At 44.9% G+C, this 23,424-nt stretch overlaps 1 protein-coding gene across 6 annotated transcripts in view; it reads right to left on the bottom strand.

The window, feature by feature from the left end:
• Positions 1 to 23,424, bottom strand: part of MAPK15 (mitogen-activated protein kinase 15) — a 157,220-nt gene that overhangs the window by 42,937 nt on the left and 90,859 nt on the right. For all 6 annotated transcript variants that reach the window (XM_069221164.1, XM_069221162.1, XM_069221165.1 and 3 more), the window contains one exon: positions 14,995 to 15,140. In XM_069221164.1, coding sequence (XP_069077265.1) covers positions 14,995 to 15,140 — 146 coding nt within the window. The remainder of the gene's footprint in view (positions 1 to 14,994; positions 15,141 to 23,424) is intronic.

Below are 23,424 nucleotides of genomic sequence, written 5' to 3'. Positions count from 1 at the left end.
TCTCTTAATCTAATCAGGATACACCTGGCTGTTGGGGACTGCAAGAAATAGGGGGTTCCAGTTGCTGTCCCAAATGTCCTTCCCTCCTTTGAAGTCCAGTTTGGCTGCTCTCGCCCCAGCCTGTTCTACCATCTGCTGAGGCAGATCTCCTCCCACCAGATGCTTCCTTTGTTTCAGCCCAGGTCACTTCAGGCCTGATGGAAGGCTCATTGACAAGCAAGCCCTTGACAAATTTAGAATCGCTCTTCAAGTCTTCATACTCTTGAATCAGGATCGTGGAAATTCCCTGTTTTATGGCTTCCCAGAATCCACACTTGTACTAGAGCATTCAGGATGCCTTTATTGGGAGACAAGTCATCAAGGGTCTAAGTACCTGACCACATGCCAGCTTGCCCCATCTTCAAAAACAGCTGCACCGTCCACAAATCCATCACAACCAGAACTTCTGGTAGTTCTTAACATGCCTGAAGCCAGGACAACATCAGAGGTGAACAAGTGCAAATAATAAACAGCAAGGCCTTCTCTGTTTATCCGTTCAGGATGTAGAACAAGATCCATGCATTCATCATGACCATCTGAACCCAGCTCCAATTTAGAAAAGACCGAAAGGCACAACTCTATAAAGAACACTACACCACAACACAGCAGCAGTCCACTTCTGCTATTATAACTCCACTACCCCTCCAATCACTCATCTTTTGGCTCAAAGTTGGCTATTTCTTTTGTTTAATAAATAATTATGCCAAAGTGAGCACTGTATGTGTTATTTGTCATAGATTAGATTTATTTAGTGTTAAGGTTTTGACGAGACAAATGTCATACACTTATATTTAGGAATATGTGTTGCTAAAACAGTTGGTGCTACCACATCATGCCAAGGTGAAAAGAAATCTGTGACATCTCAGAAAAAGTAAGTTTCTTTGTCTTCAATTTCCTGGGTGGCTCACGCCTGGGTACAGGATTTCTTCTCATGTCCAGGGTCAGATTGGGAAGGCAAGCAGACGGGAACTGGGCGATGGGCCAGTGCCTCAGGGTCGATGTGGCCCTGATTTATTAATGCCTTAGTTAACCGGATCACAGAGCCTTACAGTGTGGCAGGCCCCCGCCAAGCCACTTCAATGTGCATTAATCTATGCCATCCCTCCACCTACCCGAGCCAGGCTGGGGTTCAGGTGTTACTCTGGCTCTTGAGCCATTCTCACCTGGGGGTGGGAGGGCCATGTGTCTGACCTGGCCCATCAGCATTTTTCCCCTCAACGCCTCCCTGCTCAGCCACCACATTCTGGCCATAGTGAGGAGTGAGTAAAGTCCTCGGGCTGGGGGCCCATATGTTGTCATCTTGTCCCCACTGTCTTTTAGGCCATGATGGGGGGCTGCACGTTTGCATAGGCCTCACTGTGAGGCCACCTTTCCCAAAGAGAAAAATAGAAAGGCCGAAAACTACTTTCAAGTCCCAGCACTGGCTCAGCATCCTGCAATTGTGGGCAGATCAATTGAATTCACAAGGCCTAAATAAAAATGAATTTGATCTTGTGTAATGTAACTAGTGCTCATTTAAATCGCTCGAATGTCATTGGGCTGAGTTCATGCTATATAAAGCTATACTAACAAAAAATAAATGGCCAGATTCTGCAAAGGCCACAGCCATGATAAATAATGAGGACTCTTTTTCTAAAAATAGCTATATTCCTTTTTAAAACTGCTTTTTTGCATTTGTCTAGGATTAGCTTCTTCATTTTTCTATCAGCCAGGACATACCAGTCATGCTGCTAAAAAACACACACCAGGTGGGACCACTAGCCAGATATGTGGCTGCAGCCATTTTATTTCACCTCGCCAGCCTGCCCAAACTGCAGCGCTTCTAGTTTTCACCAACTTTACCAGCTCTATAAGCTTTCAAATGCTAAATTTAACAACATTCCTCTAAAAATGAGTGCAATGAGACTAAGCAAATAGTGACCAATGAAAGGGACGATCCAGGAATGTGGGTCACTGTTTTTGGGAGTACCCAGGCCTAATTGTGATCCCAATCTGACCCTGCTCATGTCTGACACCTTTGAAGTAGCAACCGACTCTCACTGTCCCCTCAGGGCTTTGGCTTTACAGGTCTTGCAACCCTTGTATTTCCAGGCAGACTATCTTGGAAATAAGCAGTGCATGTGTTTGATATGTGGGTTGTTTGACCAGCGTCCAGTGGCCATTTGAGGATTCTGACCAGGTGCATTCTGGGAGCTGTAGTCCCAAATTCCAAGGAGAACCTTTGAGCTTCTGGAACTTTGGATCAAGTTTGTGGACACTTTAAGGACCCAAAAAGTACTTCTGGAAGAAGATCCAGACATTTGGGGAAGTTTGGAGCAAGTGGACTGAGTTGACATCAAGCGTCTTGGGTTCCAAGCTGCCAAGGGCTGAGCAAGGATTCAATTGAGACCTTGAATGAACCTAGTGGGGGATTGTGGCCTATTGCTAAGTGTAGGTACCTACCTGCCCTTACCAATAACCCACTTTCCAATATTTGGTGTCAAACATCTTGTATTGTGAACCCACACTGATGCCAGTGTTGGATTTACATGCACCAAGAGGGTGACTTAGAGGTGCCCCCTGAAAACCTACCAGTTTCTGATGTGCTTGCTGACTGGTTTCTGCCAGCCTGCCACCCGAGACACTGTTCTAGCCCCCTAGGGCAAGAGCTGTCTGCTCTCTGAAGGCCCAAAACAAAAGCCTGTCTGGGAAGAGAGTGTAAAATCCCCTCCCACAGGATGACCTGCTGATTAGTCTTCCTAAGGCGGCAAGGCTCAAAGGGCTACTGCCTTTGAAATGCAAATCTGTCTCCCCTCACAGGAGAGGAAGCTGTCCAGAGTCCACTTGGCACCTGGACAGGTGGGAAAATTCACTAGTCATGTAGGCTTGCCACCTCCAGGCTAGTACCACCCCTAAGGTGGGCTAAGCCGAGAGGAACACGATTTTTCAGAGGTAGCCATGCTTGAGATGGCATACATATGAATTTTGGGACAGGGTTATGCTCACTTCCCACAGGAAGTGGTCAGATAGGGGGCATAGTGACCCCAATGATCAATAGCCCATTGGCTACAACCCTACACAACCCCAAAGCCCCTAAATTCAGTATTTAAAGGAGCCCCTGGCACCAGAGAAGCAGACCCTGATGACCTAAGAAGACCATGAACAGAAGAGCCACGAAAGCAGAAGAGAAAAGAAGCAGCTGACCTGGCACCAACCCTGCCAGCCTGTCTGTATCCCTCACCGAAATCTGCATCATAGTTGACTCACCCTGCAGCTGTGACTCCAGAAACCCAGAAGGACTGTCCACCTTCAATAAAGACTCAAGACTTCCCTTGAACAGCAGTCCTGTTCTCCGGCAAACTCCAAAATAAGGGACTCTAAAGCTTCTGGAACCGCCAAAGCTTGACACATGAAGTCACCACTGCACCCGCCGTCTCTAACCTGAGTTGAAGTGGACCACCGGTGCCAACAAGGTTCCCCAGCCCTCCAGAGTCTTAGTCCATTGTGGTTTCACCCCTCCTGGACTCCCTGGCGACGCCTGCAGCCTCTCCACACACCTCACCTCCACCTCAACTGCTCCGGTAAGGAAAACCTGACACCTAAAGACATCTCTGCACCAGTCACCCCGAGACATGGAGAAGAGGACCAAAGGTGGCTGCCTGTGCCTGAGCATCATGAGGCCTGAGCTCTGCGGTTGGTTTAGTCCAACTGGCTTCCTGGCCGGAGCCTGCAGTCTCTTTTCGCAGTGACCAATCTCCACTGAAACACATTGGGTACCCAATACTGTTTTGCACCATACACCTGGCTGCTCCCTTGCCACAGGTGGTGTACTGCTGGTGCTGCCTTGCTTACTACTCACCTTAACCCCTGGAGATTTGTCTTGTAAGTCACTGTACCTGTTTGCAGAACTTGAAGTTCCTCCCGTAGGCTAACACTGCAGAACGCAGAAATTGCACTGTGTTCACTTTTTAAAGTGAAAAGAATTCCTTTTTTAAAATGTACTTAATTGGACGATTTTTCTCTGGTGCCTAAACATATATAAAGATTCTTGCTATTTTTAGAAATTGGTGCGGATCTCCTTCTTGAGTTGTGCATCTCATTTATTGACTATTGTGTCCATTTGTAGACGTCTTGCACCCCTCTGTGTTAAGCCCAAGGCTGCTCGACCACACAAGCCCTTAAATAGAGTCTTTTGCATAGAAAGCCCTGTCCTATCACTGGGGAACCCCTGGACCCTTTACACAGTATTTACATACCACTTAAAGGGCCAGCTTCCGACAACTACCGATATGGAAATGCTGTGCTACAGGACCACGTATTAGGAGACAGAATATTGGCTTTGCCGGACAGAACAGCAGGACACCAGAAACTCTGTATTCTCCTCACTCACAAACTGCATTCATACAAGTCCTGTAGCTATAGCTAGAGAACCACTTAACCCCTCGGATGCCTGGGACGTAACGGTTACATCCTGCAGCCGGCCCTGGGGGGAAGTGCTGGTGCTCACCCCCAAGGGCCTCCTTCCCCCCCCCCCCCCCCACCCCCACCCCCACCCCGGGCAGGGCTGGAAGGAAGATCGCTTCCCCTTCCACTCCCGCCCCCACCCCACCCCAATCTAATGACGTCAGCACGAAATTGCTTCTAGCGTGTCGTGGGAAGAGAAGGTAAGTTTCTCCTCCGGCCGGGGGAGGGGTGGTTCAAAAGAGGCATCGGGGGAAAGGAAAGGGTTTTCCTTTCCCTCGATGCCTCTATTAGCATTCCTGCTAAATGCGATTGGGCAGCAGGAATGGCCACTAGGCACCAGGGATCTTATTTGTGTGTGTGAGTTTTTTGTGCGGGGGCTACCCCTTGGGCAAGGGCCTCTACCCCAAGGGGGCATAATATTTTACACCATTTCTTTGGGAACAGATCAGCCCAGTGTTTTTTTTAGGCTTATCTGCTGTGGAGACCACTAGACACCAGGGAACATTTTTAACTGTTTGGTGGCGGGTGTTTCTTAACTGGCGAAGTATTTGTATTTATAATTATAATAATTTATTTCTCTTTTTTGTTCTAGTTCAAAGCTTTTGTTTCTTTTGTTGTGGCTCATTTTGGCAGTGGTTGACCTGCGGTTTGCATGTTTTAGGTAAGTAAATGTACTCCAAAGGAGTATTGTTGCCATGCATAAATGACATGTTTGTAGGGTGTGTACTAAATGCAGGATTGTGTGTGAAATTGTCCTTAGATTTGTGCCCAATATTTGTGTTGTCTTATGTCTAACATGCTTTTCTTTTTTCTTTTTAGTGGGATATCATTGGTGATTGCTGAGCCTGTGCAGATTAGTTGCTGGTGAGTCTAGCTTTTTCAGGCAAGTGGTATAGTTTTTGAGTACACAATTCTTTGTAATAAAGCAACACTTTGTTTATTACTTATTTTAGACAATGCTGGTTGTTGTTGGCGCATTTGTCACGTTACACTTCTTAGAAAGGATCATGGCTACCCGCAGAGTGACCGCTCAGTAGGTGGTTGGCATGCTTTTTGAGTTGTCTTCTGACCATGATTATGAGACAGACTATGCATCTAAAGCAGAGGAGGAAGAGAGAGATTCTGGCAGTGAGATAATTGTCCAAGAGGAGTCTTCTGATGAGGAAGCCATTCTCAGTGCAAATGGAGAGCCTGTTTTCGAGGAGGACATCGATGTGCCAATGGTGCAGCAGCCAGCGGCTGAAAGGCTTCCCATTGGAAGACCGGACAACTGGGTTGCCCCAAACATGGGCCAGCCACAGTTGCCTGCCTTTGCTAGTCTCCCAGGGTGTAGAGTAAATACAGAAAACCTTTTGCCTGTCAATTTCTTTGAGTTGTTTATGGACAATGTATTTTTGGAAGAGATTGTTGAGCAGACTAATTTGTATGCGGAGCAGTATTTTAGTGACAACCCTGCCAGACTTAGGCCTCCATCTAGATCTACCCATTGGATTCCCACAAATTTGGAAGAGATGAAAAAGTTATTGCGTTTTACTTTTTTGATGAGGTTGAAGGAAGCCGCCACTGGCTTCTTATTGGTCTACTAGTTCCTTGATGGCAATGGCTATATTTCCTGCAACGATGACTCCTAATCTGTACATGCTTCTTTTTCGGAAGCTGCATTTTGTTGACAATGCTTTAGCCTTGCCAAGGTCCCCCCGATTGTGACCGTCTTTTTAAGATTAGGCCTGTCCTTGATCATTTTGCAGATCGGTTTTCAGAGGTCTATGTGCCAGGCAAAGAAATAAGTGTGGACAAGTCTTTGGTCCTGTTCAAAGGTCATTTGGTTTTTAGGCAGTACATTCCCAGCAAGAGGGCACAGTATGGAATTCAATTGTACATGCCATCTGAAAGTAGCACAGGATATGTTTATAATTTCCAGGTCTACACTGGTAGGGATTCCAGTATTGACCCCTCTGGTTGTCCGTCCCCATCTGGAGTTAGCCAGAAAATTGTGTGGGAACTTGGTAGACGACTGCTTAGCAAAGGTCACCATTTGTATGTAGATAACTTCTACGGAGTTCAGTTGTTCAAGGAGTTGTTCAGAGTGGACACTGTTGCTTGTGGCACAATCCGCGCTAACCGGAAAGGCTATCCAAGGGAACTTGTTTGTAAAAAACTTGAGAGGGGACAGTGCAGTGCCTTGCAGAATGATGAGCTGCTAGCTCTAAAATTTGTAGACTGGAGGGATGTGTACATGCTAACTACCATCCATTATATCAGTACTTCACCTATGGCTGTTTGGGGTCAAGTTGCTGAAATGCGCAAACCTGTGTGCATTTTAGATTATAATAAGCACATGGGTGGTGTTGATTGAGTAGATCAGAGGTTGGAACCCTCCACTGCTGTTCATAAGTCTTACGTGTGGTATATAAAGTTGGCCGTCCATTTGTTCAATTTGGCAACTTTTAATGCTTTTATTGTGTTTAAGGATTGTTCCTGTGAGTCAAGGATGAAATTTGTTAAATTTCAGGAGTCCGTGATAGAGAGCCTTGTTAAGGTGGATCATGCAAGAGTTCCTAGAGTAGCAGTTGTGGAGGATGTGGCTAGATTGAAAGATCGGCACTTTACTGATCAGATTCCTCCCACTCTCAAAAAAAGACTTTCCCGCTAAGACATGAAGAGTTTGTGCCCGAAGAGGTGTCTGGAGGAAAAAGCCAGATGTACTGCCCGGACTCTCAGTCAAAGTCTGGGCTGTGTGTGGCAGGCTGTTTCAGGAGTTACCTCACACAGAAGAATTACTGGGAACTACAGTGAGCGTAAACTGCCATTTCATATTTTCATATGTCCAGCTTCACTGTTGGCATTACTGTCATGTATTCAGTTAGAGCTTTTGTGTTTGTAGTTGTGTACTTATAATTAGTTAGTGGTTTCTTTGTTGTTTAAAAACCAAAAGAAAAAGTGATGGCAGTGTGCGTGGGGTGGCGCTTGGCTGGCGGCGTGCGTGGGGTGGCGCTTGGCTGGCGGTGTGTGTGGAGTGGCGCTTGGCTGGCGGTGCCAGCCAAACGCCAGTCCACACATTCCCATCAGCTGGTGTGATTGCTGTATCAGGCATGTGGGCATATGAAAGTGATGAGCCCTTGAGTGGCGCTGTCTGTTGATGCAAGTGTTGTAATGTGCTGGGCCCATGGTTGGCGGTATGAATGGTCTTGTGCATGTCATGTATGAAAAGTGTGTGAATGGACTGTAAAGTGGTTGGTGCCTTGTCGTGGATTTACAGCTCATGAGCTGTGTGTCATTGGTTCCGTTTTTTGGCCTTTCTGTTATTAACAGTGCATTTCATTTTAGTGAAATCTCTTGTTAATAAAATTTGATTTACGGAACCATCACTTACCCTCGTGCCAAATCCAACCAGTATGTGTGGTAAAAATAACAAAACCTGCTCTACTGTAATCAGGCGTCACAGCACACACCTGATACGCTAGGTGTCTCGGGTGAGACCCCCGATGATGAAGCATGCCACCAAGGGTCTTTTTAACATACCCTAAGTGCGTCTCTTTTCACAATTTTAGTGTTTGGAACATCACTGAAGTATGTGGACACATCAAAATAGTCTATTACAAAACTACCTGTGTTTGGGGGGGCAGGGGACCTACATTTTTGGTCCCAGGTGCAGCCTTCATCTAGGGAAATCTACCAAATCCAGACATATTTTTTTAAACTAGACACCTGTAATGATGAGGAGACAGAAAGTGAGGTAAACATCTCCTTCTTTATTGATCTCCTCACATGAATGCCCCCAATCATTGTTCTCTTCCTCTCCCTCCCCCCAACATTCCAAAACCCCCGCGCACAGCGTCAGCCACGCGCACAGACACATGAGGTAAAGAAGGAATAAAACACATGACACACGGGGGCAAATGACAACACCACTGCACTTCTATGGAACATAACATCTTTTCCTTTTTGTCAACACTTAATTCAATACGTAATCTTTGAATCTGACAGGTGGTACAATAGCTCTTTTGGTCGTTACAGTGCCCTTTGGACTGGTTACAACTGTAGTTGAAGACATGTTGGAAGGGTCACTTTTTGCGGCATTTTCATGGCTTGTTCTACACTGTTCACTGTGGTTTGCAGGTTGGCTGTGTTCAGGTGAACTATTATGAACAATTTCATGGTCCCTGTCTGGTTCTGGTACCTTAACGCTGACCACATTCGATCCATTCCACCATTGACCATTATCCAACAAGACAGCTGTGCCCTTAGTTTTAACCACCCGCCTTGGCTCAATGTATTTCCTCATATTAACTCCTTTCTTCCGCTATCACACTCTCACCAAATCACCAGCACACACATTCATTTCCTTGACTGCATTTCTACCGTTATAGTTGCTACACATGCGTTTTTGACGTTGGTCAACTAGCTTCCTCATCTCAATCTTCTTTTCCTTCAAGCTCTTTGTCTCCCATTTCTTCCATGCCGCTGACCAGTACGGCTGCAATTGTGTGATGGCCACTCTACCCCTGAGCAACTCAGAGGGTATTCTGCCTGTGGTGTTGTGTGGAATAGTGCGATACGACCATAGTCTAGTTCTAAGAGCTGCTTCAATAGGAATGTGAGACCTTAATGCCATTTGAATAGTTTCTTTGACTAAACGATTGGCCTGCTCAACCTGCCCATTGCTTTGGGGGTGGTATAAGGATGACCTTCCTCTCCCTCCCCACATATATATGTTCTATATTATTTACTTTCCGGACAAGGTCATTTCTTGTGAAAGGAATTGCACTCCGTTGTCTGAGACCAGCTGACGTGAAAAGCCCTCCTTACAAAACACCTCCTTCAGGAATGTCGTCACCTCAGACGTGGTGGGTTGTGATACAAACTTTACTTCAATCCATTTACTAAAGTAGTCAATAATAACAATGGCATAACGCATGTTTAGGGGAAGAACATTCATTGGCCCAATAAAATTGATTCCGATTTTTATCCACGGCCTTCGGGTAACTCAAAAGATAACATTGGACAACGGTGAGCAGACATGGTTTTGTCCGCTTTAGCACATACAGAACATTGGCTGCAAATATGTCAACGTCACGGATTCATGGCTGGCCACCAATATCTTTCCCTAGGTTTCTGATTAGTTCCTGTCATTCCTACATGACCTTCATGTGCTAGGGCCACCAACCTCCCTCTCAATGACATTGGTGCAATAAGGGTTTCACCTCTAAGGAGAACCTCGTCAACAATGGTAATGTCATCTTTACATTTCAAATATGGTTGCAATGTTTCATTCAATCGCTTTTCATGCAGCCAGCCTTCCGTTATGTACTTTTCATTTCTGTAAATACATTGTCATTTCTAGTGGCCTCCTCCCATTCTTGTTTTGTAATAGCAATATGGGGCTCTTCACTATTAAACAAACATGCAACCAGGACATCATCATCATACTTGTTTTTTTTACAATCAGTTTCACTAATACACGGTGGATGTGACAAGTAGTCAGCATTAACATTCGCTTTGCCAGAAATATGCTCTGTTCTGAATTGGTACTCCTGTAACTTACACACAAGCTTTGCTATTCTTGGAGTAGGTTTACTCGAACCTTTTCCATCTAGGATGCTGACTAATGGTTTGTGATCAGTACGCAAAATTAACTCTTTTCCCCAAAGAAAACTTTTAAACTCTGTAACAGCCCAGACACAGGCTAAAATCTCACGTTCAATAGCTGAATATTTTGACTCCGCTCCTCACAATTTTCGTGAAGCAAAAGCAATACTTTTTTCCTCTTTAGCTACTCTCTGGCTTAGCACTGCCCCTAGCCCAACCTGACTAGCATCAGTGGTCACTATGCTCTGTAGTTTTTCACTGAAAGACTGCAAGGAAGGTGCTAGCTGAAGTTCTTTTTTTAATGTTTTTCTTGCTTTTTTCACATATCTCATCCCATATGAACTCTGCATCCTTCTTGGTTAGCTTCCGAAGTGGTTCCACTTTTGTAGCATAATTCTGTATGAATTTAGAGTGAAATTCACACATTCCTAAAAATTATGCAAGTTCTTCCTTGTTACTTGGGGTTGGTGGGTTTGAAATTGCAGATATTAGGGATGGCTTTAGTCGAACACCTTGTTCATCAATTAGGTGCCCAAGGTACTCTACTGTTCCTTTGAAAAATTTACATTTGTCTTTTTGTAGCGTTAGACCACTCTCTTGAATTCTTTTTTTTTTTTTTTAAATAGACGGGTGTTCTTCCTCTGTTTTACTGTAGACTAGTATGTCATCCTGAAATGACCTTACACCTTCCATATCTGAAAAAAGTTGATTCATTACTCGTTGGAAGACTGCCGATGCCGAACACAGCCCGAAAGGTAATCTACAGAACTGGTAAGCTCCTTCAGGAGTGATGAACGCTGTGTAACTCTTTGAACCTTCCTCCAACTGAACTTGATGGTAAGCTGCACTGAAGTCCAGAGTAGTGAAGAATTTTGCTTGATCCAAAGTCATCACCATCTCATTTATCAGAGGCAATGGCTGACAATCAGCTACCACGTGATTGTCGAGTTGGCGAAGATCAATGCATAAACGTATTGAGCCATTCCTTTTCTTAGCCAGGACTACGGGCGACAGCCACTCGGACACATTGATGGGTTCCATTATTCCCTCATCACACCAATTCTTTAAAATAGCCTTGACCTCAGAGCAGGCAGACAAAGGTATATTTCTTACACGTTGTTTCACGGGTTGCACGTCTTCCTTCAAAATTATTTTATGTTTGAAATTCTTTAGGCATCCCAGTGTTCCACTCAATACTTCCTTGTATTCCTCAAGAATGTTTTCCAAACTGTCTTTTCGAATTCTGAACACGTAGGGCGGTTGACACGGGTTGATCAACATCCTCAGGCTCTGTTGCTCCAACCAACCAAGGATGTTGACATTGTAGTCAACCACAAACACCTTTGAGGATGTACTTTTGTCCTTGAACTTCAGATCAGCGTTAAATACTCCTCCTAGCTTTATTTTGTGACCTCCATAGGCTCCTGGAATAATCTTGCTAACCTGTAGCTGTGCTTTACATCCTAAGGTCTAGTAATTCTGGATCCAGTATCAACTAGCATTTCCACACTCTCCCCATTTACATGGATGCTGCATTTGGGTTGATTATGTAAGTCTTCCTTACTGATGATGGCCACAAGCAACACTAAATTCTCCATCATTTCATTGTCGTCTGAGTCTTCGTCTGTTTTATATTCTTCCACCTTGAAGACTCTCTTCACATGAGAAGAGTTGCAAACTTTAAGGAAGTGTCTAACCTTTCCACATCCTTTGCAAGTTTTGCTGATGGTAGGACATCCTCTGCTGGATGCTAAATGGGTACTGGATCCGCAGTGGTAACATGTCATCTTGTTGCTGCTTGAATTTGAACTGCTTTTCCTTACTTGACTTGTAGATGATTCACTTTCCTTGCGGATCAGATTGACATCCGCTTAATGGTTATCAGGTTTGCGCCACAATTTTATTCCCTTTGCAGATCTTTCCATTCTTTTAATGGTTGATACCACCTTCTCCAGGCTGGGGTTGCAATGGCACAACAGTTTTTCTTGCGCTTTAATACAAGTGGTGCGCATAACTACCTGATCGCGGATCATCTCATCCATGTCTCTGAATGAGCATGTTGTAGCTAACATCCTCAAGGTTGCGACATATGACTCAATTGACTCTCTTGGAGCTTGGTAACGGTAATAGAAATTATAGCTTTCCATAATAACGCTCATAGTTGTATCAAAGTAGTTTTTCATTCTTGCCTTGGCTTCAGTGAATACATCACATTCTTGGATCTTCCTCCTCCTCTTTCTCAACAGGAGCTATGTGATCAAACAACCTTCTTCCTTCTACCCCGAGACAGTTATACATCATGGCTTGTTTTCTGGCTGGATCATACTTGGTTCCATCGATAGCCTCCAAATGTTTTTCAAAACATGTGATCCATTGTGTCCAGCTTTCTGCCGGGAGTCCTGGAAAATCTAAAAAGGTACTTGGCATTGCCACTGCATTCATTATGCCAGCCATTATAATGTTAATTTTCTGGGGTTTTATTTATTTATAATTTATAGGTAATGATCTATCAAATTGTTTAACTCCTGAAGTTTAGATTGTACAATGCCTTCGTTTAACTATGAATATCACTTTTTAGGATCTGGCTCCCTCCTGTGGCAGTGTCAGGTATAGCACATTAGTTAATTCAGGGCATGTAAAGGGTTAATCACTCACAGTTCAGCTCATGAAGTCATCTCAGAAGCCAGAAAGTCAGGGTCAAGAGGTCATAACTTGCTGGCATTCAGATGCCTGAGTGGATAAGAGCTGACACACCTTGGGCTCTTCACATGACTTAAGCTCGAAGAATGCACTGGCTACTGGATAAGCCTGTCCAGAACGGTGAACACAGCCTGCTCCTCGTTGAATGGATTTTGCTACTTGATCCTGTCCCTCATCGCCAAAATTTCCTTGTGTAATGATGAGGAGACGGAAAGTGAGGTAAACATCTCCTTCTTTATTGATTTCCTCACATGAATGCCCCCAACCGTCATTCTCCCCCAACATTCCAAAACGCCCCGCGCGCAGCTTCAGCCGCACGCGCAGACACATGAGGTAAAGCCGAGGGAAGGATTAAAACACACGGAGGGGGAAAATGACAACACCACTGCACTTCTTTGGAACATTACACACCCCAAGGAGTCCAGGGAGGTGTGGCTTGCGTGGGTCCCCCAACATTTTCTTAACCGGACTCTTCTGCAAACCTCAAAATTTGCTTACAAAAGCATATTTTCCTCGCTTTTCTTTGTAGGATCACCGCGCCAGCACAAATTTCCTACCACCTACGTTCCCCTCAGTCTCCCAAGTAAAATGATACCTCACTTGCATGGGTCCCCAAAGCAGAGTCAGGCTAAAAGATGTATAAAAGAAAAATATGTGCTTATCAACTCGCTGTGCTATCCCCTCAATCTCTACAGGTTTTTGGTCTTTTTCTGTTGCAGATACCTGGGCCACCCACACAAGTGAGTTATCATTTTTATCGGGAGACTTGGGGGAACCCTGGGTGGAAGGAAATTTGTGGCTCCTCTCAGATTCCAGAACTTTCTGTGACCGAAACATGAGGAAAAAGTGTTTTGTTGAGGTTTGTAAAGGATTCTGGGTAACAGAACCTGGTGAGAGCCCCACAAGTCACCCCATCTTGGATTCCCATAGGTGCCTAGTTTTCAAAAGTGCACAGGTTTGGTAGGTTTCCCTAGGTGCCGTCTGAGCTACAGTCCAAAATCCACAGCTAGGCACTTTGCAAAAAACACATCAGATTTCAATGTAAAAATGTGATGTGGCCATGTTGTGTTTCCTGTCGCGAGCATTAGGCCTACCCAGGCAAGTGAGGTACCATTTGTATCGGGAGACTTGGGGGAACACAGAATAGCAAAACAAGTGTTATTGCCCCTTGTCTTGCTCGAAATTTTTTCTTACCAAATGTAAGACAGTGTGTAAAAAATACGTCTATTTGAGAAATGCTCAGTAATTCACATGCTAGTATGGGAACCCCAGAATTCAGAGATGTGTAAATAACCACTGCTTCTCAACACCTTATCTTGTGCCCGTTTTGGAAATACAAACGTTTTCTTGATACCTATTTTTCACTCTTTATATTTCAGCAAATGAATTGCTGTATACCCGGTATAGAATGAAAATCCATTGCAAGGTGCAGCTCATTTATTGGCTCTGGGTGCCTAGGGTTCTTGAGGAGTCCAGCAGACGTAACGGTATATTGCTTTAAAAAATATGACATTGCAGGAAAAAGAGTAAAACGTTGAGAAAAATGGCTGTTTTTTTCACCTCAATTGCAATATTGTTTTTATTTCAGCTGTTAATTTCTGTAGGAAAACCTTGTAGGATCTACACAAATTACCCCTTGCTGAATTCAGAATTTTGTCTACTTTTCAGAAATGTTTAGCTTTCTGGGATCCAGCATTGGTTTCACACCCATTTCTATCACTAACTGGAAGGAGGCTGAAAGCACAAAAATAGTACAAATGGGTATGCCCCAGTAAAATGCCAAAATTGTGTTGAAAAAATGGGTTTTCTGATTCAAGTCTGCCTGTTCCTGAAAGGTGGGAAGCTGTTGATTTTAGCACTGCAAACCCTTTGTTGATGCCATTTACAGGGGAAAAAAAAACCACAAGCCTTCTTCTGCAGTTCTTTTTTTTATTTTTTTAAACAAAGTTTTCACTGTATTTTGGCTAATTTCTTGGTCTCCTTCAGGGGACCCCAAAAGTCTGGGTACGTCTAGAATCCCGATGATGTTGGAAATAAAGGACCCAAATTTAGCATGGGTAGCTTACGTGGAGAAAAAGTTATGAGGGCCTAAGCGCGAACTGCCCCAAATAGCCCAAAAAAGGACTGGCACCTGAGAGGGAAAAGGCCTGGCAGCGAAGGGGTTAAACGTCCTGTTATTGTGCTACACACTTTTTAACACAGCATGCTACTTGGGATACTCACACCATGACCCTCTGCTCCTGGCTGCTGGGATATCAAATGTTCTTGGCTTGCCTGTCTCACCAGCTTCCTGTTCATGGAAGAGGCTCGCTGGTGATAACTGGGACCAAAAGGGTTGCTGTGTTGTCCCCTTCCATCACCTTGGCCATCTGAGGAACAGAGTACAGAGATAATGGGTCAAGTCATTTTCAAGCAGACACAAGAAGTTAAAACAATTAAGGAGAATAGGAACATTCACATGAGACCGCCAGTCCAAGAAAAAAACAGAAACGAGCACCAGTGGGAACAAGAATGTACCCAACACTGTAGTAAGAAGCACCAAATGTGACTAGAAGGCAGAAGAGCGAGATGAGACTGCACATGATAAATGGGAGGCAAGATGAGTACATTCAAACACAAGGCTATTTTTATAACACAGAAAACTCACAGAGTGGGAGTTATGTACCCTGCTCTAAAGCACGTGTCAGACTGAAATGTTCTGGAAAACACAGCTGGCCACCATTCTGTTCTCAAAACTGACCGTTATGAAAGAGATTACATCTAAACAAATGGACTGGAACATGTACTCCTCACCTCAGAGGCTGTGTTACTAATACCTATGGTCCTATATGCAGCTGCGATAGTGGAGTGTAGAGGAGGTGGGCGGAAGGTCTTTATCTGTGCAGAAGACCAACAATCCCCGAAGTGTTTGGAACCGCCAGTCGGCCTAGGATGGCTCATTAGGAAAGAACAGAATGAATAGCACACAATTTCTTGCATATACTTTGGTCCCAAAAAGGAATTTGCTTCTACAGATTGTTCTTCCAGGCCCCTGCTCGTGGGAAAAAACCTATCACTTTAGGGCACCATGGTATCGCTACCTGGCAGAGGATACACTCCTGAAGTTAAGAACATCCCTTCAATGTCAACGTCCTCGAGAATGTTCTCTGGACTCATGAGTCTATGCCATGGGCTTCAATCAATGTCTAAGCATTCTCTTGATTTCAACATCAACGGTCATGTGAAATGGAGGTGAAGCGGCATAGGTGTTCCAGGTAAAAAGTAGGTCAGTTTCATTGTCCTGACTCACAATCAAAGTGTGGAAACCAGGGAACTGAAGGGCTTTAAACCCAAAGTCCAGCAATGACTGTGCCGTGGTTTCTGCACCATCCTGGTATTTCTGGACAAACAATAGAACATTCCCTCAAAAATCATCCCTACAGTCCACATCAGTGGTTAGAGACACGTTAATCACAAAAACCATTTTGCGCACAACCCGGGAAGAAAATAGGTTCTATTTAGAGAGAATTAAGGAAGATTCCAGCACCTGCATGTAAGACAATATATCTAGAAATAAGTAAAATATAGAACAACAAGGCAAAGAAATGGAATTGTAAGAAAAATAGATGAAAGAGCTGTAAAAAAAGAAATAAAAAAAGGAATGAACTGTCACTGTGCTGCAGGCTGGAATTCTGGAGATCCATGGGCAGATAATGGTGGCTCCATATTTTCTTCCATGTGGCACTGAGTACCTTCAAGAGCATGTTCCTTTATTTGTTTTTTCTCTTTTGAGTGAGGAAATGAGAAGGAGGGTTTAGGGACCAATACATGAATTATGGATTTGTAGACAGTGTTACTGCCACCCAAAAGGCTATCCCAACACTAATGGGAGATGAAAGCTAGTAAGTGAATGAGGCAACATAGACAGTAAGAGCAGAGTTTTCAGTGGCTTATGAAAGGACAGGTTGTCGTCTACCTAAGGTGACAGGTAGCTCATTCCAGTACTTGGCTTCAAGGTACAAGAAGGAGCAGCCACTCCATCTAATCTTCCTAATTTTTGGAATATTAAGACATAGCTAAAAGGAGGGTGTCAAGGAACAGCTTAGACCATAGTAAATGAATCCATCGTGCAAACAAAGAGGGCCTGGCTAATAAAAAGCACTATGGACCAAAAAAAGACATTAAATGATTTTATGCTTTGAAATAGTTAGAAAATGAAGAACAGATAGGAGCTGAGTATTCTGGAAAAAGAAAGGTTTACCAAGCAGCGGCATCTGGAATTCTCTGCAATCTGATCAAGGACGAAGCAGGTAAACCTAAATGATGTGAGTTGCAGAACTCCAGGCTGAACAAAGTAGTAGACTGACCCACTAGTTGAGCAGCAGTAAAGGGCAGGAATGGAGTGATTTTATGCAGATAGACTAAACAAGATGCTGAGACTTTGCTAATTTAAGGAATAACCAAGACTAAATGGTCAATAAATGAATCAAGGTTTTCAAACCAGTATTAGCACCTTGTTATTCCCTGTTAACTGTTAGGGAGTTTGACTTCATCCAGGTGACTGCTTCTGTCATCCATGTGAAATCTCAGTTTAGAACTTGAATGCTCTCTAGGCGGATTATTAATTAGGTATCACCCACGGATGTGGCCAAAGGTTTGTTTAAGTTTTGCTAAAGGAACAGCGCAAGTATAAGGTAGGGCTAATGGACACAATGGCCAGCAGACAACTGGAGAGATGGAAGCAACATAAGGCTTTATTGTCATAAATGCCAATAGTGTTAAGGCATGAAAGAAGAACCTCCGGAAATCCTGCATCAAAAGTGGTAGCGAGGAGGTCCAGTAGGATGACAGAAACACAGCTGCCCCACCAACTAAAAGCCTCAATCCCTCCTGAACAGAAACAAGGATAGTTTCTGTATGATGAAGTGCCTGGAAACATGACTGAGAAGAATGGGGAGTACCATTTTTTACCAGAAAGGCCAACAGCTAGGCATTACTGAAGTTATCCACGATTTTAATGGGAAAGGGAAGAGTGAACTAGACTGAAAATGAGCCAATCCTCAACAATAAGAAGTCAGCCTGGCAAGGTTTCATCAGTCTGCAACAGCGGTAGTTGCAATTGCTGGATTACAAATGTCAGTGAGAGTGTGGGCAATAGCCTTCTGACCTATGTGAAAATTGAAACGGAACATGGGTCTAATGGGGAACTTCAACTAATTCTGCAGGCCACAGATGTAAGTGCCACCAAAGAAACAGTGTTAAATTCAGTCAAAAAAGGCCAATCTCAATTAGGGCCAACATTAGACTATCTATTGAGAAGCACAATGAGTTGGGGGGATGAAAACGTGTTACAAATGATAGTGATCTTATTGTGAAACAACTCCTGAGAGTCCCACAGAGACTACAATAGAACAACAGAAAGACTACATCAGGCGGTATTCATCAAAGTTGTATCAGGGAGCATTTTTTTCTAACTGACAGTTTCTTACTTTGTTCATTTCTATTCCATTAACAGATACAAACAAAAAATATTCCTTTTGCATTTGCACTATTTGACTTTTTTTATATTTACTTTTCGCTTGTCTTAAACATTTACAGGATCCCAAAATAGGGTGCAGATACTCAATGTACATGAATATTAATGAAGCAAAAATCGCACTTGGTGCATACAGAAGATCAGGTATAGCAAGGAATACCAAGTCACCTTCAGTTGAGTGTTATAACAGGAGGACCAAAGGTAGTGCATTTTCAGATATCCCCTGGGTGCCTGCATTCTCTCTCCCCAACCACCAGCATACTTGAAGGAGTTGGTGGTAATCAGAACCAGTGGCCCAAAGGGAGAACAGACCAAAAATGAGGACACCAGACCAAACAAGCTCTCATATGTGTGGTGGCTAAGAATACTGCTCAGTAGTGGTCACAATGATGAACCTCTAATGTATGGTTAAGGTACTAAGTACAAGTATCCTCTGAAGCCGTTGCAGAAGAAGAGCAAAACATGGAAGGTCTGATGACAACAAGACTCCACTCATGTGCAGGGGGAATACACTTCCAACCAGGTACCCACCAGGACTAAAATAAGGAATATCCTCTCCGATAGAAAGATCTTCCACAGGTTTAAAGTCAAGCTTGGGGTTGTCCATGGTTACCATCAGGTTTGCTTCCAGGTCTGGGCTGATCCAGGATTACTTTCAGGACTTAGGTTTACTGTCAGGCCTAGTCTTGTCCAGGCTTACCATGAGGACTTAAGTTTACTTACAAGCCTGGGCTTGTCCAGGAAAAGTCTTAGGACCTTGGGCCAGGTCCACATTGTTCACGGTCAGGGCTGGGCTTGCCCAGGGTTACCGTGAAGACATAGGCTTACTGTCAGGTCTCTGCTTGTCCATGGTTACCGTCAGCACCTAGATTTACTGTCAGGCCTGGGTTGGTCAAGGGTTAACATCAGGGCCTACGTTTACAGTCAGGCCTAGTCTTTGCCAGGGTTCCCGCGAGGAACTAGGTTTGTCAGGCCTGGATTGGTCAAGGTTACAGTGAGGACTTATGTTTACTATCAGGCCTAGTCTTATCCAGAGTTAAAGTGAGGACTTAGGTTTACTTTCAGCCCTTGACTGGTCCAGGAGAACTGTTAAGACCTAGATTTACTGTGGGCCTGGCCTGGCCCACATGCTTCACTGTCAGGCCTAGGCTTTCCAGGGTTATTGAGAAGACCTAGGTTTTCGATCAGGTCTCTGCTGGTCCAGGGTTGCTGTCAGGACCTACCTTTACTGTCAGGCCTGGTCTTGGCCAGGGTTACAGCGAGGAACTAGGTTTACTGTCAGGTCTGGGCTGGTCCAGGGTAGGGTCACTGAAATTATGCGATTGTGCAGCCGTGGCGGCTTTCACATAATTATAGATTTGCCTCATATGCCACATAATCCATCACCTGCTGCATAGTCATCATTCTTTCTAGCTCAAACGGTTCAAAAGTTAGGAAAAATGCAGTGATGTTTTGCTGCAAAGTGGAAGGCCCTTTGAAAAGGTCGATTCATCACATTCCTGCTGCTTATTGCTAAATTTGGCTGTTAAGCTGGTAATATTGAGGAGCAGTGTTGACAAGTGTAAAATGACAAAAAAATGAATACCATCACAATATGTGAAGCATTACGCCCCACAATTTGTCTTTTTTACTGCATAATTTACCCAATCTTGTCGCAGGAGTTGGCTCTAGCCTGTACATAATTCTAGTGGGCCTGGTCTAGGATTGCTGTGAGGACCTCGATTTACTGTCAGGCCTGCGGTGGTCCAGGGTTAACATCAAGAAATAGGTTTACTGTCAGGCATGGGCTGCTCCAGAATTACTGTCAGGACCTAGATTTACGGTCAAGCCTAGGCTTGTCCTGTGTTGACCTAGGTTTGCTGTTAGGTCTGGGCTCATCCAGTATTTCGTGAGGACCTAGGTTTACTGTCAAGCATGGCCTGCTCCAGGGTTACCGTAAGGACCTAGATTTACTGTTAGGTCTAGGCTGTTCCAGATGGCTTACTGTCAGGCCGCGGCTTCTCCAGGGTTACCGTCGGGACCTAGATTTACAGTCAGGCCTAGGCTTGTCCTGCATTGACCTAGGTTTGCTGGTAGGTCTGGGCTCATCCAGTATTTCATGAGGAACTAGGTTTACTGTCAAGCATGGCCTGCTCCAGGGTTACCATAAGGGCCTAGATTTACTGTCAGGTCTAGGCTGGTTCATATGGCTTACTGTCAGGCCTTGGTGTGTCCAGGGTTACTGTCAGGACCTGGGTTTACTGTCAGGTTTGGGCTTGTCCAGGGTTACGGCCAGGACCCGGGATTACTGTTAGGTCTGGGCTTGTCCAGGGTTGTGGTCAAGAAGCAAGTTTTCTCTCAGCCCTCGGCTTGTCCAGGGTTGCTGTCAGGATCCAGGTTTGTTGTCAGGCCTTGGCTGGTCCTGGGTTAATGTAAGGAGCTAGGTTTACTCTCTGACCTAGGATTGTCCATGGTTACTGCCTGGACCAGGGTTTACGGTCAGGCCCGAGGATGCCTAGGCTTACAGACAGGACCTAGGTTTACTGTCAGACCTGGTATAAGGAAATGCCTCCTTGGCATGGTTACCCCCTGACTTTTTGCCTTTGCTGATGCTCAGTTGTGATTTGAAAGTGTGCTGAGGCCTGCTAACCAGGCCCCAGCACCAGTGTTTTTTCCCTAACCTGTACTTTTGTTTACACAATTGGCACAACCTGGCATCCAGGTAAGTCCCTTGTAACTGGTACCCCTGGTACCAAGGGCCCTGATGCCAGCGAAGGTCTCTAAGGGCTGCAGCATATCTTATGCCACCCTGGGGACCCCTCACTCAGCACAGACACACTGCTTGCCAGCTTGTGTGTGCTGGTGAGGACAAAACGAGTAAGTCGACATGGCACTCCCCTCAGGGTGCCATGCCAACCTCACACTGCCTATGCAGTATAGATAAGTCACCCCTCTAGCAGGCCTTACAGCCCTAAGGCAGGGTGCACTATACCATAGGTGAGGGCACCAGTGCATGAGCACTGTGCCCCTACAGAGTCTAAGCAAAACCTTAGACATTGTAAGTGCAGGGTAGCCATAAGAGTATATGGTCTGGGAGTCTGTCATGCACGAACTCCACAGCACCATAATGGCTACACTGAAAACTGTGAAGTTTGGTATCAAACTTCTCAGCACAATAAATGGACACTGATGCCAGTGTACATTTTAGGGCACCTTAGAGGTGCCCCCTGAAACCTTAACCAACTACACGTGTAGGCCGACTGGTTTTAGCAGCCTGCCACACTCGAGACATGTTGCTGGCCACATGGGGAGAGTGCCTTTGTCACTCTGTGGCTAGTAACAAAGCCTGTACTGGGTGGAGATGCTTATCACCTCCCCCTTGCAGGAACTGTAACACCTGGCGGTGAGCCTCAAAGGCTCACCCCCTTTGTTACAGCACCCCAGGGCATTCCAGCTAGTGGAGTTGCCCGCCCCCTCCGGCCACGGCCCCACTTTTGGCGGCAAGGCCGGAGGAGATAATGAGAAAAACAAGGAGGAGTCACTGGCCAGTCAGGACAGCCCCTAAGGCAACCTGCGCTGAGGTGACTCTGACTTTTAGAAATCCTCCATCTTGCAGATGGAGGATTCCCCCAATAGGGATAGGAATGTGACCCCCTCCCCCTTGGGAGGAGGCTCAAAGAGGGTGTAGCCACCCTCAGGGCTAGTAGCCATTGGCTACTGCCCTCCCAGACCTAAACACACCCCTAAATTCTGTATTTAGGGGCTCCCCAGAACCTAGGAACTCAGATTCCTGCAACCTAAGAAGAAGAGGACTGCTAAGCTGAAAAACCCCACAGAGAAGACGGAGACACCAACTGCTTTGGCCCCAGCTCTACCGGCCTGTCTCCCCCTTCTAAAGACACTGCTCCAGCTACGCTCTCCCCAGGGACCAGTGACCCCTGAATCCTCAGAGGACTGCCCTGCTCTAGAAGGACCAAGAAACTCCAGAGGACAGCGGCTCTGTTCATCCAAGACTGCAACTTTGTTTTAAAGGAGCAACTTTAAAACGACTTGCGTTTCCCGCCGGAAGCGTGAGACTTGCTACTCTGCACCCGACGCCCCCGGCTCGACTTACCGGCAATACCTTTCATTTGAAGTATTACATGTAAAATTTGAACCTGTGGTTCTTAAAATAAACTAAGAAAATATATTTTTCTATACAAAAACCTATTGGCCTGGAATGGTCTTTGAGTGTGTGTTCCTCATTTATTACTTGTGTATGTACAACAAATGCTTAACACTACTCCTTTGATAAGCCTACTGCTCGACCACACTACCACAAAATAGAGCATTAGTATTATCTCTTTTTGCCACTATCTTACCTCTAAGGGGAACCCTTGGACTCTGTGCATACTATTCCTTACTTTGAAATAGTGCATACAGAGCCAACTTCCTACACCTGGGTTTTCCAACAGGTTACCACAAGGACCTATGTATAAAGTCAGCCCTGGCTTGTCCAGGCTTACAGTCATGGTCTAGGTTTCCGGTGAAGCCTGGGCTTGTTGAGGGTTACCATCAGAATCTATGTTTACTCTTAAGACGTTTTCCCCCGCTCTTGGAGTAGATGCCACACTGGACAGCAGCAGGTATTTGGTACTCTCACTTATGTATCCCCTCATTGACCCCCTTCTCAGAGATGTTGTTGGCAAGGTCTGACCAAGAAGATCTGCACTTCTTTGAATTTTCAGTGGTAGATACGTTTCAGCAATTACAAAATACTCTAGTTCATTGTTTAGGGTTCTGAGCTCAGAAAGAATATAACAGTACATTTTTTAAAGATAGAGGTATTCCTTTTGAACTAAGCATGTGTTTAATAGATTTTGTAAAAAGAGCTAACCCCAAGGACCTAGCCATTACTGGGACTTGCACACCAACCATAACCCAGTGCTGTCCTCTGGGACAATATCTAAGCGTAATACGTTTATGGGGTGGTTTTTTCAGATGCACTTTTGGTCTGAGTTGTGTAGCTGTGAATGGAGGGTATACCCTGCAGCTTTAGTTGGCAGTCTGTGACAATAGCCCGGCATGTTTTTAGAATGAAAAAAAAGGATCAAGATGATGGGTGAACAACAGTGATAGATCTCAAACAGCCCCTGGTCTTTCAACTTTCCAAACTGCTA

Source organism: Pleurodeles waltl, chromosome 2_2 (assembly GCF_031143425.1).
Source record: "Pleurodeles waltl isolate 20211129_DDA chromosome 2_2, aPleWal1.hap1.20221129, whole genome shotgun sequence".
In the NCBI taxonomy this organism is placed as follows: domain Eukaryota; kingdom Metazoa; phylum Chordata; class Amphibia; order Caudata; family Salamandridae; genus Pleurodeles; species Pleurodeles waltl.
Note: the sequence above shows the minus strand (reverse complement) of the source record. Positions and strands in the feature narration are given on the sequence as shown.